Source organism: Micropterus dolomieu, linkage group LG05 (genome assembly GCF_021292245.1).
Source record: "Micropterus dolomieu isolate WLL.071019.BEF.003 ecotype Adirondacks linkage group LG05, ASM2129224v1, whole genome shotgun sequence".
Taxonomy (NCBI): Eukaryota; Metazoa; Chordata; class Actinopteri; order Centrarchiformes; family Centrarchidae; genus Micropterus; species Micropterus dolomieu.
Window position 1 is genome coordinate 23,262,521 of NC_060154.1, and position 13,877 is coordinate 23,276,397.

Consider the following 13,877-nt stretch of genomic DNA (forward strand, 5'->3'; position numbering starts at 1 on the left):
AGGCTGGCTCTGGGCAGCATACAGATCGCAGTGATGTAACCGACTCCACTGCCCCCCCTCTTCTTTCATTATATTCCTAGTTTTTCCTTCCTCTCTCACGTTTTAATGTCTTATCACTCTCCCTGCTGCTGTGACACTTAGTGTAATTTATTTTCCTTTACGTCTCGCTCTCCCCCTTGCTTTAATCCAACTCTTTTCTCCAGCCTTTCATGCTCATACTTGTTCTCTGTCCCTCTCCTCTCTCTCCTCTGCCTCACGTGTCTGTGTTGTTGGCTTGTCACTGATCTGCCCTCTTAACATTGACAGAAGGGTCATGTGTGGCTGAGGGCAGATGATGCTCTTTCTCTCTCTCTCTCTCTCTCTCTCTCTCTCTCTCTCTCTCCCTCTCTCTCTCTCTCCCTCTCTCCCTCTCTCCCTCTCTCTGCAATCCCTCTCGGTCATTTTGGTGCTCTGTCAGTGCTCAGTTTCTCTCATCTGAAGGTCATTCGCAGAGTGCTAAGCCTTTTAGCCACACTTCCACATTCATCCTTCATCTCTGCCTGTTCCTCTTTCTTTCTCCTCCTTTCTCCTCCCGAACGCTCTGTGTGTGTTATCACTATATGCACCACCACGGCTCTCTCTCCCTCTCATTTCTCTAATGGGACTGAGCTGGCACAGGTCCCAAGGTCAAAGCAGGTTTTTAACTGAGCCAGCCCAACTTACCTCATTTGTTTGGATTGACTACTAAAATATTCAGATTGGTGATTGAGGGGATAGTCTTGTATTGAGTAAAGGCAGAATCATGTAAAAAGAAAAGTGTACTATATTTAAAATAAAAGGTAATAGTCTTATTGCATTTGGATAAGCAGAAAATTGTATGTAAATTACGCGCCTTCTTAAATAATGTTTCCCTTTGTTTTAGTAATTTCTGTTGCTCTTCATTCCTACGGGGTGTCTTGCCATTATTGTATTGTATATGATGTCTGTATTTCATATTATATTAATATGGTAGTAATCTAAATGATTAAATGTTGAGATAATTTGTAGGGTTGCAACAATTATTATTATTATTTCATCATTGAATAATAAGCCAGTAGTTTTCTATAATAATCAATTATTCGTTTAATTAATGCAATGTAAAACAAATATGTAAAAATGCCTTTCACAAGCTCACTACCACACAAGACAAAGAAAAGCATCAAACCCCTTTCAAATGAAAAGCTGTAACCCAACAATGTTTGGCATGTTTGTCAAACCACTTTAAAAATCGATTAATTGTTTAGTTGTTTCAGCTTGAATTGTTTTTAATCGTTGCTTTTCTCATTGCTCATATAACATGTATGAGGCTTGTTTTTCACTAGAAGAGAAACGCTATGGTGACTTGTGAAACATTATTGATTTCACACAAATTGTTTGGATTTAAAATTGGGTCAAACTAAGTTCCCACTGCTTTCCCTGCAATCCTTGTTTCATTCTAGTTAGATGCACTGTGGCTGGATTGTACCCAGATTGATTACAGATATGTAGTCACAGTTTGAGCTTGACCACTTCCATTTTTCATAGCTTGGTGAGAAAAATTTTGATTTGTGTTCTCTATCAGATGATAAATGTGTAACTGTAGCCAAAGTGTATGTACACTGAGAATTCTGTAGTGTTTATCAATTAACTATTTGCAGAAAGTACATATATCACCTATCCTAATGCTCCTGTATGTTTTTTTATCCCATAAATACCCTGTGAAAAGAAAAATATTCTTTGTTGCTCTATATTTTGGTGTACAAAGATAGACAGGAAAATGCAACACATGACGGAACACAAGATAACATTTCACTTATTTTGTATGAAAGTGTCAACCTTTCTTCCTCTCTCATGCATTTTTCTCCAGAACTTGAATCAGAACCCTCGCACTTTGCTTCCCAAGTTTTTCGGCCTCTACTGTGTACAGTCGGGCGGGAAGAACATCCGCGTGGTGGTGATGAACAATGTCCTCCCCCGTGTGGTTCGCATGCACCTCAAATACGACCTGAAGGGCTCCACCTACAAGAGGCGAGCTTCCAAGAAGGAAAGAGAGAAGGCCAAGCCTACTTTCAAAGACCTGGACTTCATGCAAGACCTGCAGGATGGACTGATGCTGGACCAGGACACTTACAATGCGATGGTCAAGACCCTACAGAGAGACTGCCTGGTGAGTTGTTTTAAACGGTGCTTCTCTTTGTTTCCGCAGGCTAATCAAGAAACTGGAGCAGAGAGACTGCCTGGTGAGTTACATGGAGGGAGAGGGAAGAGAGAAAAGATACATTACAGCTGCTGTGTAAAAGACTCTTCATTCGCTCCTCTTCTTTTTTATGTCAAGAGTCGAGAGAGATGGCAGGAAGGAAGGAGAAAGAGCCTAGGGGGGAGATGACATGGGTGGTTTACTGATTCTGAATGAGGATCCACATAACACCCTGATCCAGTGAGATCCTCCAGAGAGATCCTACACTGAGCGAGCAGAGAGGCATTAATGGTTAGAGGGAAAGATTAAAGGGAGGGTAGAAGGAAGTATAAAGTGATGCAGTAATGCAGCGTCTCAAAGGGAAAGAGGTAGATAAAGATACATAGTAGAGAGTAGAAAGGCCACAAAAGGAAATGGATAAGAGTTGGGAAAACCAGGATACTTACGGTGCCCTGATTAATAATAGAGGATAATGGATCGAGGGAGGTGGGAGTGAATAAGGCAGAGGTAGAAAAAGCTATTCATGAGAGTGTTTGGCATTCCCAGGATCCCTCACTATGAATTAGAGCTTTGTTACGAGCAAGAGGTTTAACGAGGTGTCCAAATGCAGGCCTTCCCTTGTCTTATAAATTATCACCTCACATTTACTTTTATAGTGCATGTGCTTGGGGGAGAGTATATGTGCACCCACTGGCTATCCTATACATTGTTTATTAATGTGTGCATGCTTCTGCATCACTGTGTATAGCTCAGTGTCTTCTGTATAGCATTTACATCCCTAGTGATACGGCTCTTGTTTCCCATGGTGCTGACATTGTTACGCTCTCTAGATAAAAGCTTTCACCCTGATTTATACGTCACGTGTCTGTCAATCACTGCACACTTGCACCTGTCTGAATGCGTCCTTTGTTCAGGTCCTGGAAAGCTTTAAGATCATGGACTACAGTCTGCTGCTCGGGGTCCACAACATAGACCAGGCAGAGAGGGAGAGGCAGATGGAGGGCTCCCAGGGCGGAAGCGATGAGAAGAGGCCCGTGGCCCAGCAGAAGGCCCTGTACTCCACAGCCATGGAATCCATTCAGGGAGGAGCGGCCTGCGGAGGGTCCATCGACACTGACGACACGTGAGTTTAGCTGGAGCCGTCAGCAAAAGACCTGGGTGATAAATGTGATTGCTGCCTGGCATTTTCATGCCTGTATCAATAATAATAATAGATAAAGTGGTGAATGACTCTTCCTATTAAACAATTCATTCATTCATTCATTTGCTTACACTTGATCTGACACATGCTTCTAGTGCTTTAACTGACGCTTTAACTGTTTTAGTGCTTAGATTTCAACCGTAGCTCCCATACAATAATTCACAAATAATTTTTTAGACATTTTATTTTTGTCCGCAGTTTACAGCCAAGTGGGCAAAACTTATTTTGAGAACATTAAGCCTCTTCTAGTATAAAAAGTTACATAAAACCAAGCTTATAAAAAAAACTTGAAGAGATTTTAAAAGGTGAAGCAGGTTGCTCCAAACTTGAGATTTAGCCATCAAACAGTCAGTGTCGTGCCAGAAGATCTCAGACTGTGCTTTGGTTCAGTGCAGATTAAAAGGTCAGCCAGCAGTATGGCTGGAAGCCAAAACCTGCTAACATATATATATATATATATATATATATATATATACAGCTAAAACAGGAAGTTGCTTTAGTCTAAGCGAGATTATATACCATGAATTAGTGATCATGATCTGAATGACTGCAAATAATTACATCAATAGATTCTGTCAAGTTAGATTGATGGTAGAAACAACATTTCAGTTTGGAGAACCAAAGGAAAGCAGTTTCCTTTGTCTGCAGATTCAGTAGTCGAGTATCAGCATGTTCACAGTGCAGTGAAACACAGTGCTTATGGGATTATGGATTTTTTTGGTTAAAGGTGAGCAGCTACAGTGACACCTGTAGGACAGTGTATGTGATGTTTGCTTAACTGGCAGAGGGAGGTGGAGAAAGATGAACCAGAGCAGATGATAACATCCCAGTCTGTAAAGCTGTAGTTCCCTTATCCACTCATTTAAACAAAGAGTACTGCTGGCTTTAAATTTAGCCATCTAACTGGGCCTAGTATAGACATTCGATATTCAGTGAATACAATTAAGTAGATGTTACTTATTTTGAGACAAAATAAAATGTTCAAAATAATGCTTAAAACTACATCCTGTATCTGCTTCATAATAAAGCCTATTCTCTTCACTTGACTGACAATAAGCGTCAAGCATCCAAATGCAACCTCATTCACACTTTTCATTTCAGTTTCGTTTTGCTTCTCCTTTTAGGATGGGTGGTATCCCAGCTGTGAATGGGAAAGGGGAGAGACTTCTTCTCTACATCGGAATCATCGACATCCTGCAGTCCTACAGGTGATCGTCACAGTAGTCACGTGATTACACGTGGTCACCACAGGTCATCAGCTACACGTTACAGGCTGACAGACTAGAGATGGAAGTCAAATAACTACATGTACATAGTTAGTGTTCATGTACTCAGACTGAAACAACTTAACTATTTTAGACAGCACATTTAAGGCCTACAATTATAGTATTTTCCCTTTGACCCTACTACTATACTATATAAGACATGTTTAACATTATTGTTTTAAATGGTGCTTCTCTTTGTTTCCACAGGCTAATCAAGAAATTGGAGCACACGTGGAAGGCTTTGGTTCATGACGGAGTGAGTTTTTAAATAGCATTTTTACATATAGACACTTCAGTGTATACACGCACACACACACACAGGAGATCATACATATATCATCAAAACAAACTCTATTATTCTCTAATCAGGTAACAAAATACTAAAATTGTCCTAGTTCTTAATCTTGTATTGTATTACCACATTATCTAGACATGTGACTGGTTTTGTTCACTGGCCCTCTCTGACCCTATAAACGAGCTTTTTATGTTTACAAAGGTTGGCAAACGTTTGTTTAGACTGTCTGTCTATGTGTATTTTCCGTCAGCTTGTCTCTTCCCTAATCTCTCTTTCAACCTGTACAGCTAAAGCTGTGATAATAAATCCTCCTGGCCCAGTAGCTCTGCCCTCCCTGTGCTTCACACAGTTATTGAAAAACAGGAAGCAGGTCTGTGGGTTTGTGTTTATTAGAAGTCCACTTTAAGCAAAGATGGTCTAACTGCAGTGGTCTATTAATATAGCTGTGTACTCCATATAAGTTAATTCTCATTGTTTTCTGTCATTGTCATGAAGATTGGTTTTAAACCACCTTTATGAACAGACAGCCTTTATTGAAGTGTGAGTAACAGTGCTGTGTGAATCTGAATTACTTGCACACTCTCCTTATGACGTGGTATATATATATGTATATGAATGGGGCTGTGTGTCTCTTTGTTACTGAAACAATCCCTTTGTACATTTTGGAAAATGTTATGACCACATTAATTTAACAAGACCTGAGCCACGAAGATTAGCAGCTCACACCAGCATACATATAACACTTCCACTATTTTAGGTTGGAGTCTGTGTTGCATAAATGTAGCTAAAGCAAACAAATGATAGAAACACGTTTGCTCCCTTTTTCTAATTTCTTTTTATGATTCCAAGATACTAAATTTTACATAATTATTCACTTGCTCTGCTCACAAATGGGACATTTTCTAGATGTATTACTACTCTCTCTGCTCCACCACCTCCAGATCTCTCAGTTCTGAAGTAGCACACATCTCTTCATCTACTCTGTAGTTTACACTTTACATCATCACCATTTTGTTCTCAAGATCACTCCTATCAGTCTACCCCACTCTGCTTACTCACTCTGTTCTCCTGCTCTGAAACACACCCAAGATATATTCGTGGGAGAGCAGGCAAACCCCGGTGACAGCCTCCTGTTCGTCACTGTTGCTGATAATTACTAATCTGTGTTACATACAGTCGCCTCAGTTTGGGTGAATGCCTAATCCAAGATGTTACTCATAGTGAAGTTCAGTGATGCTGATGCAAACAGCTTATAATAACCGAGCTGCTGTCCCTTCACTTCCTCAGTCTTCTCCCTCCTTCCTTCCCTCTATCAGTCTAAACCAAACACCAAGTGTCATCTGTCAGTCTGCTGGCAGATCGATCTCAGACCTCTGCAACATGAATAATGAAGAGGCGTGTCTGTAGCCTTGTCTGGCTGTGTTTCTGTCTGTCATTTGTCTTTTTTTTGTTATGTGTTCTGTCTGGTGGTCTGACCCAGAGAAAAATAATTACTGAAACGAGACACTAAAGGGACGACTAGACCGTTTGATCTAAGCGTTGGTTTGATAATTTTATTCATGCACTGTTTGTCTCACTAATCTCTGTCTCTCCCTCAGGACACCGTATCAGTCCACCGGCCAGGCTTCTACGCCGATAGGTTCTTCAAGTTCATGAGCAGCACAGTTTTCAAGAAGAGCTCCTGTGAGTTTAGTTTGTGTCGACACTGCCTTACATAGTCAAATGTGGGACCTTCCCACACAGCCCCGGCTTTTGTCTCTTTTACTGCTGAGCCTTGACAGGGAAATCAGATACAGTAGCTAACTGCCTTATTAGGTGCTGCTTCATGTAATGTGAGAGTTAGACATCAATATGATCTTCGTGCAGTTTTCTTGTCATCACTTTTTAAGGATTTTCATACACAAAAAAATAATTCTCTGTAATGGGGCAGGAGGGAAAATACATTTTAAAACGTTTTAGTGTTTTGCCTCAACTCACAATTTAAATATTCTTATTATAATGCTGCCTCACAATCTAGAGACCCTGTGAAACATGTAACTAATAGGAATACATTGCCATTAATTAACATTCAAATTAATTCGCTGATTCACTGCACTGATAGATGTCATCAGTCTGATGTTTAGATTTGTTGTAATTTGTGTGGACTGACCCTTTAAAACTTTGGGAATTCCTTTTATGATTTGCCATTTTTATTTTGAAAGATAACATCAGACTATAAATCAGAAAGAAATTATTATATTTCTAAACACAGAACTTCACATTCCCACCCAGCATACATGCAGAAATAAGAGGCTTCAAATTAAATACAAAGTGGCTTTCTTAGAAAAGGAAAAAATAAATAATACAATTCTGATGGATTTCCTACATTTACCAAAATAAGATTTAATAACACTAGAGAAAAAAGTTGTAGTTAAAAGTAGGCTCAATCTTTTATTCTGACAGCACAAAATACCATATTAGTTTTATAGTTATAGTTATTTATTGAGTTAATGTGCATTGTCACGCAGCTCTGAAGTCATCTCCATCCAAGAAAGGTCGTGTGTCGTTGACAGTGCCTAAGTGTGGGGGTCCCGGTGCAGCCTGGTCAGCCAGCCAGCTGCCTTCTGAGAGAGACGAGAATATCTACGACCTGAGAGGAGCTCGCAGCTTCCCAACGCTGGAGGATGAGGGTAGATAACGCCTGTATACAGTGTTCCAATGCAGCAACTTAACCCAAGATAACCAGATAACAGATAATAGGAACAGAGGCCACTCACACATGCAGATTTTACAAGCATTTTAAACACCAAACGCCAACATCACTTCATTGAAAGTGAAATAAGTGATAAAAACAAAAACAATTTAACAGGTACCTGCTCTCAAAGATAATAATCATATTTGTGTGTCTCGCTCTCTCTCTCTCCTCTAGGGCGGCCAGATCTTCTTCCATGTACTCCTCCATCGTTTGAAGAGGCGACCACAGCGTCAATTGCCACCACTCTCTCTTCCACCACCTCTCTGTCCATCCCAGAGCGGTCCCCCTCTGACAGTGCCGAGCACCCCCGCTACAGGTGCCGCCACCACACACACACACACACACACACACACACACACACACACACACACACACACACACAGAGACAGACAGACAGACAGACAGAGTAGTCTTCCACAATAGTATATAATTGTTTTGTTGGGTTAATCTGACTTAAATCCTTAAATTACAACTTAAACAGAAAATTGACATTATGGAGTTACTCGTGAAAGCTTTAAGAGCCACACCACTAAGTTTCACGTTAGCTACTGCAGTTCTCATATACAGCACTATGTACTGACACTATGTCCTCTGTCTCCAGGAGGCACACCCAGTCTCTCAGCCATGACGGGAGGTGAGTCTGGAGCATGAATGCTACTTTCACTTAATAAACCTTTTTAAGCATAGTTCTATGTTTCTATGTTTTGAGAGTTGCCAGCAACATGTTTTCACAGCATTAGACATTTCAGGGTGTGGTGGGTTGGGAGAAGAGAAAATATGAGATCAGCCTGTTTGTCGGTGTGTTTATGAGTAGGCCTGTTCTTCCTGTTGCTGTCCTGTTGCTTGCTTTTCACACGTGTTTCCTCCCTGCGTGTTATTTTTTGTGTGTTTGTGTTCAGGACCCAGGAAGAGCTGCGTGTGCGGGAGGAGGATCAGCAGACCATCACAGTGGAGGTGGAGCTGAAGAGACACGACAGTGAGCCCACTATCTCTGTTCCACAGCCTTCACCTGAAACCAGGTACACCAACAACACAATGGCACACTCTGTGTTTGGCAGATCAGTAATGTAATGTGTAATGACTTCTACCATCAAAACAGGTCATGTAATGTAATTAATAAAACAAATAAGACGTAAGGTATATCACAAAACTCTGGAAACATTTATTCATTTTATATATATTTTTGAAGGTAATATTTTCCAAATAAAGCAATACAATTAACAAGTGCTATTTCTGTAATCCTATACATGTCAATATATATATCAATGAATTTTAATTAGTCTTCCCAACTCAACAGACTGAATACACAATGTCGACTAATGTCAAATCCTAATACTGACTCTTAGACATTAACTAATGCATGAAATCCTAGAAAGGCAGCATCCACATTTTATACTTAAACATTTTCTGAACTGTAACCTATACATTTAATAAAACTCCAACTGAATGATATATCCCAAACATAAACTGAAAGACCATGAAGTCTGTCACTGACAATGGACCCACTGTGAGATGTGCATCCTGAAGACATAGTTACACATCAAAGTCTGTATACAGGTTATGGGGAGTACTACTGCATATGTGAAAAAAGTTGTATAAAGCCCTTTGTGGCTCCAGAGGGAGCAGCGCGAAGTCATCAGTTGGTTCTGAAGACTACAGGTTTGCAATGCAAACAATCTGGGGATGTTGAATTAGAAAGAAGACCTCCGTAACTGCTCCTCATCAGGTTCAATTTTGATCTTTTTTTTCTTCTTTTTTTTACTCTCCATCGTGTCCGTCGATGTTATAGAAGTACTAAATCAACAGTCAGTTGTATGTGTCTGCAAATACTGGCTTTACTGACCAATGCAGAAACTCTTCATAATGTTAAATATACTGAATGTCTATATACACCAAATGGGCCATAAATATAACCATGACACACACATGTCGTAGTTCTTTTCTCTGACGACAATGACAAAAAGAGTCGGCTCTGTCATACACGCTCAGCATACATGTGACCTCGATTCAGGAAAGATAAGCTGGAAGGCTGTAATGATTCCTTCATGACCCCAATCATCAATATGACTCAGTTTGACACTGCACTATAAATAACCTGCCACCAGTGTCTCACCTGGGCTCTGCCAGCTGTTAGATTAGCACGCCTCACCTGTCTAATGCACACAAACACATAGTTTCTAACATGGCACACAGATAATACTGAAAGCAGCTTGACCCATTTGTTCATAGGACTTGGGTCTCCTGTTATGGACAGATAAATGCTGACTGCAACCACTGTGTGGACATCTACTGGACAGTAATCAGGTTATGAGAGAGTGTGCACAGTACAGTACACGCATGTAAATTTGTGTTGTGTTTATGAGCAGTGTTTGTTATGGGATGATGACACTGTGGGGCAGACATGGGGCAGAAGGACTCCTGACATGGGGGAACCAGCCAGTAGAAGTAGGGCAGTAGGGCAGGAAGCCTGCAGGCCTGGGGCTACTACTATTAAGCTGTGATGACCTGACACTTTGCATATTCTAACCTGGTTTTAGTTAGTTAGTCGGTGTATTGGTTTGGCATTTTTAGCTTTATTTAAAAGTGAAATTTCATCAGAAAAACAGCAGCAGTGGTGCTCGCACTTAGGCAAGGATTATACTTTCCGTGTCCGTGAGTATGTGGGGGTCCGCGTGACGAAAAAATCATCAGACTGGGTACGCGTGTGACCGCGCGGACCATTTCCGGCGACTAGCGCCACCAGGGAACCAACCAATCTACTGCGCATGTGTGGAACATGTCCGCCAACCTGAGTGCAGAAAGTAGTATAAACAGAAGTAGTCCATGTCTGCGGGGTCCTCGGCTGTCCGTGTCCGTGTCCGCTCCAGAGTATATTCGAGTTTTAGGCTGGGGTTAGTTCAGTGAGGATCATGGTGTGATTGCTGAGGGAAACCAACTGAATAATTGGGCCTGATGCTGAGAAGACAATGGCTAGACATGTAGCCTGGGGGACTGGAAGGAGCTGGCGGGGAGGAGACAGGGGGTTGAAATAACCATCTAACTGAGCAGACTCCTTTGAGCTGCCTCGAACTCACCTGCAGCTGGAGAACTGGGTGTGAAAAGAGAGCGATTGAGCGGAGAAGAATATGTGAAACAAAGAGAGAAGATGAAAATGATTAATGTGTGAAGAAAGACTAGGGGGAGAAAGATAGAAAAACAGTAGGTGTAAATGACTAAAAACTGTTATATACAGAAAGAGAACAGCAGCAAATGAAAATCCGGAGTCTGATAAACAGATGTAGTACAGTATACTTATGTACAGTTTTGTAAGGTAAAGAGAGACTTCCTGCATTGCAATCACCCGCCTATCCCCCTTATTTATTCAGCCAATCAGTTCTCTCTTGGAGATGCCAATTCGTCTTTTTTGCCTCTGTGGCCAACTGTTAGGCTTTTCCTCTGGTGGAGCTGAGCTCAAAACACAGAAGCTGAGAGAGCAATGTGGATGCGCCTAAATCCTTCCTAATAGTTGATTTTCTGGCCAGGAACAATAAAGGATTGTGGCAGCACACAGCCAGCTGGCAAATCTTATAGCTTAAGCAGCTAAACACCCACACACACAGCTGTTGAATTTTAGCCTAAGCCAGTTTTCTCTTATAGCTTTGTCCTGTTCCTCTGCCCTGCTGCAGAAAAGTGGCTTATGACAAGTCAATCAATGGCTCTTTATGTCTGCAGTTTACACTTTTATCATTATGTCTGATGTTCATGGTAAATAAATGTCTATAAATCAACTTCGAAATCATAGGAAGAACCAAGTCCAGTTGCCCTTGACTTTAACCTTCGTTAAATAACTATGACCTGGATGACTGAGAATCTTCACAGACATAGGAAGAAAAAATTTCTCCAGAGTCAACTGACTCTCTCTAACAATCCCATTTCCACCTTCCCACAGTGAAGCTCAGGAAGTAGCTGGTGCCGAGGCTCCTGATGCCGCTGCAGCAGCACCTTCCAGCTCTTCGTCAGCGCCTGAAGCAGCCTCTTCCTCCTCGTCTCCCCCGGCAGCTCTCTCTTCTCCTGGGGCGGCCAAGGAAGCCCCGTCCAGTCCCAAGGTGGTGGTGGAGGCAGACAGGGCAAGCCTGGTGTCTGGCTCAGGGTGTGCCAGCCAGGCTTCAGTCGATGATGACGATGACGTGCCAATCACAGATATCTACTTTGTAAGCACAACACTACACACACACAGACACACACATGCATATTTTAAGATTATTTTAGCCCTTTAAGACAGAAGTAAGCACATCTCATTTTAGGACTAGCTCCCGTCACTTCTCATCTGTTTGAGTTTGACATTTTTATTTAGCAATCAAATTGTCTTTAATACTTAATCAATTGGCTAATATGAGATATATTTTTAGTAAACAATCTATGATCATAAAGTCAAAGACTGAGCTATATGATGCTCTCCTACAGAGGCGTTGACAGATGGACAGCAGAAAGGGCGTAGCGACTCTGGCTGGTATGGGAATAAGAGCGTGTGCAGTTATTGTTTGCAGTGTGTTGTGCATTCAGTTAAAGGAGTACTTCGACATTCAATCCAGTGTTTATTACTAAGTTAAGCTAACCGCCTGCTGGCTCAAGCTTTATATTTAGCATGCAGACTTGAGAGTGGTATTAATCTTCTCATTTAACTCATCTAAGAAAGTGAATAAGCGCATTTCCCAAAATGTCGAACTATTCCTTTAAACACCGTGTATTGCAGTGCGCACTCTGGTTTGGAGTGTTTGCAGAGTGATAACAGCATGTCAACATCACTTTTCAGTACCTGTCTAATATGATCGTCAACAAGGCCGCAGACACACTCAGCAGCTCATGTTGTGTGAATAACAACTGACACTTTCGCGGTTTGTGTTCTACAGTATTATCGTACAAAAAGCAACCTGCTATCATCAGATAGTGTTGGCACGTCTAAATGTGCCCAAAAGCGCAGCTATAAATGAATGTATGAGTGTCAGGTGGAGGATAGAGAGTGCAGCCAGTGATCCCAGTTACAGATAGAAATGTTTCCCACTGGCCACACTCCTATCAGGAATCAAACACCCCTAATGTGGCATGAGAAATCCTAATGGCCAACAGGTTAGTCAGTGAGCTCCCTCAGTTATTTAACAGCCCTCTCATCTGACCGGCTCTGACTGGTGCCCAGTTCGTGCTTCAAAAGGAGGAGATACACTCTCTGTACACAGCACCAGGTGGTCTGTAGCGCTTCATGAGGTGAGGTAACACTGTGCACATCCTGAACACGAAACACTCTGCAGGTAGTGGAGTCACAAGTGGCTTCTAGGGAGTAGCCAAGTGAAAGCAAATTGTTTCATCAGCTGTTAACACGCTGCCAAAGATCCAAACTGATATATGAATGCTCCACATGTATATGCAATGAGGTAAATTTAAACCGTCAGGATCTCTACCGCTTCCCTCAGTTTGGCCGTTCAGCAGCTCAGTCAGCCAGCTCGCCATCTGATCATCCTTTTGTGCTCTCTGTCTGTTTCTGCTATCTCCATCATCATCATCATCACTTCTCAACTCTGACATCCCGCACAAATCAGGTTTCTGCCGCTCAACCGGCGTTTTCCGTTAATAAATGCCTCAGGTTCTGGTCCACACCATTCACACAGAAATAGCAAGAACCACTGGACGATTTATTTGTTATTGGCCCATCAGGAGTCGGGGTAGTTTCAACTAACTAAGCACTTTCTGAATGAGCAAATGTTTACTATTGTGTGTTGTGGAGCAGTATCTCACAACAGTATTGTACAAAGCAAAACTCCATTGCTTGTATATTTAAGTCCATTATGATTGTAAGAACAAGGCCAAAAAACAAATTGCACTAGCACTGGTCTGAGTTATATTGCATTTTGATTAACATGTCTTAAGTTGACTTTCTGCACATTTGAGCAAATTCCCTTTGTTTTATTATTGTGTTTGCTTATGTTTACACTGATTGCTTTCTTGGGGTTCTGCGAGAGGAAATGTCAAAATAAATCCAATTTCACACCTTGTAACACTCATTCACAGCACACTTATTCTGGCCTCTGTTGAATGTACAGACAAACTGCAGGAGCAGCCAGTTGGTGTCAAAGCTTTCATTTACACAGTATGTGAAGAAGGAAGAGGCAGGGAATATGTTTGACTTTTGATACAAGAGATGGCAGTATTTGTGA

The 13,877-nt window shown here is 41.5% G+C and overlaps 1 protein-coding gene across 7 annotated transcripts in view; it reads left to right on the forward strand.

Moving 5' to 3' along the window:
* pip5k1ca (phosphatidylinositol-4-phosphate 5-kinase, type I, gamma a) overlaps nucleotides 1–13,877 on the forward strand; it is a 127,955-nt gene that overhangs the window by 107,475 nt on the left and 6,603 nt on the right. For 4 of the 7 annotated variants that reach the window (XM_046048738.1, XM_046048737.1, XM_046048742.1 and 1 more), the window contains exons 7-17: nucleotides 1,865–2,164; nucleotides 3,109–3,317; nucleotides 4,520–4,603; nucleotides 4,868–4,916; nucleotides 6,554–6,638; nucleotides 7,463–7,624; nucleotides 7,864–8,005; nucleotides 8,291–8,323; nucleotides 8,589–8,708; nucleotides 11,618–11,879; nucleotides 12,135–12,178. In XM_046048738.1, coding sequence (XP_045904694.1) covers nucleotides 1,865–2,164; nucleotides 3,109–3,317; nucleotides 4,520–4,603; nucleotides 4,868–4,916; nucleotides 6,554–6,638; nucleotides 7,463–7,624; nucleotides 7,864–8,005; nucleotides 8,291–8,323; nucleotides 8,589–8,708; nucleotides 11,618–11,879; nucleotides 12,135–12,178 — 1,490 coding nt within the window. The remainder of the gene's footprint in view (nucleotides 1–1,864; nucleotides 2,165–3,108; nucleotides 3,318–4,519; nucleotides 4,604–4,867; nucleotides 4,917–6,553; nucleotides 6,639–7,462; nucleotides 7,625–7,863; nucleotides 8,006–8,290; nucleotides 8,324–8,588; nucleotides 8,709–11,617; nucleotides 11,880–12,134; nucleotides 12,179–13,877) is intronic. The other 3 variants (XM_046048743.1, XM_046048745.1, XM_046048739.1) reach the window with 2 other exon arrangements.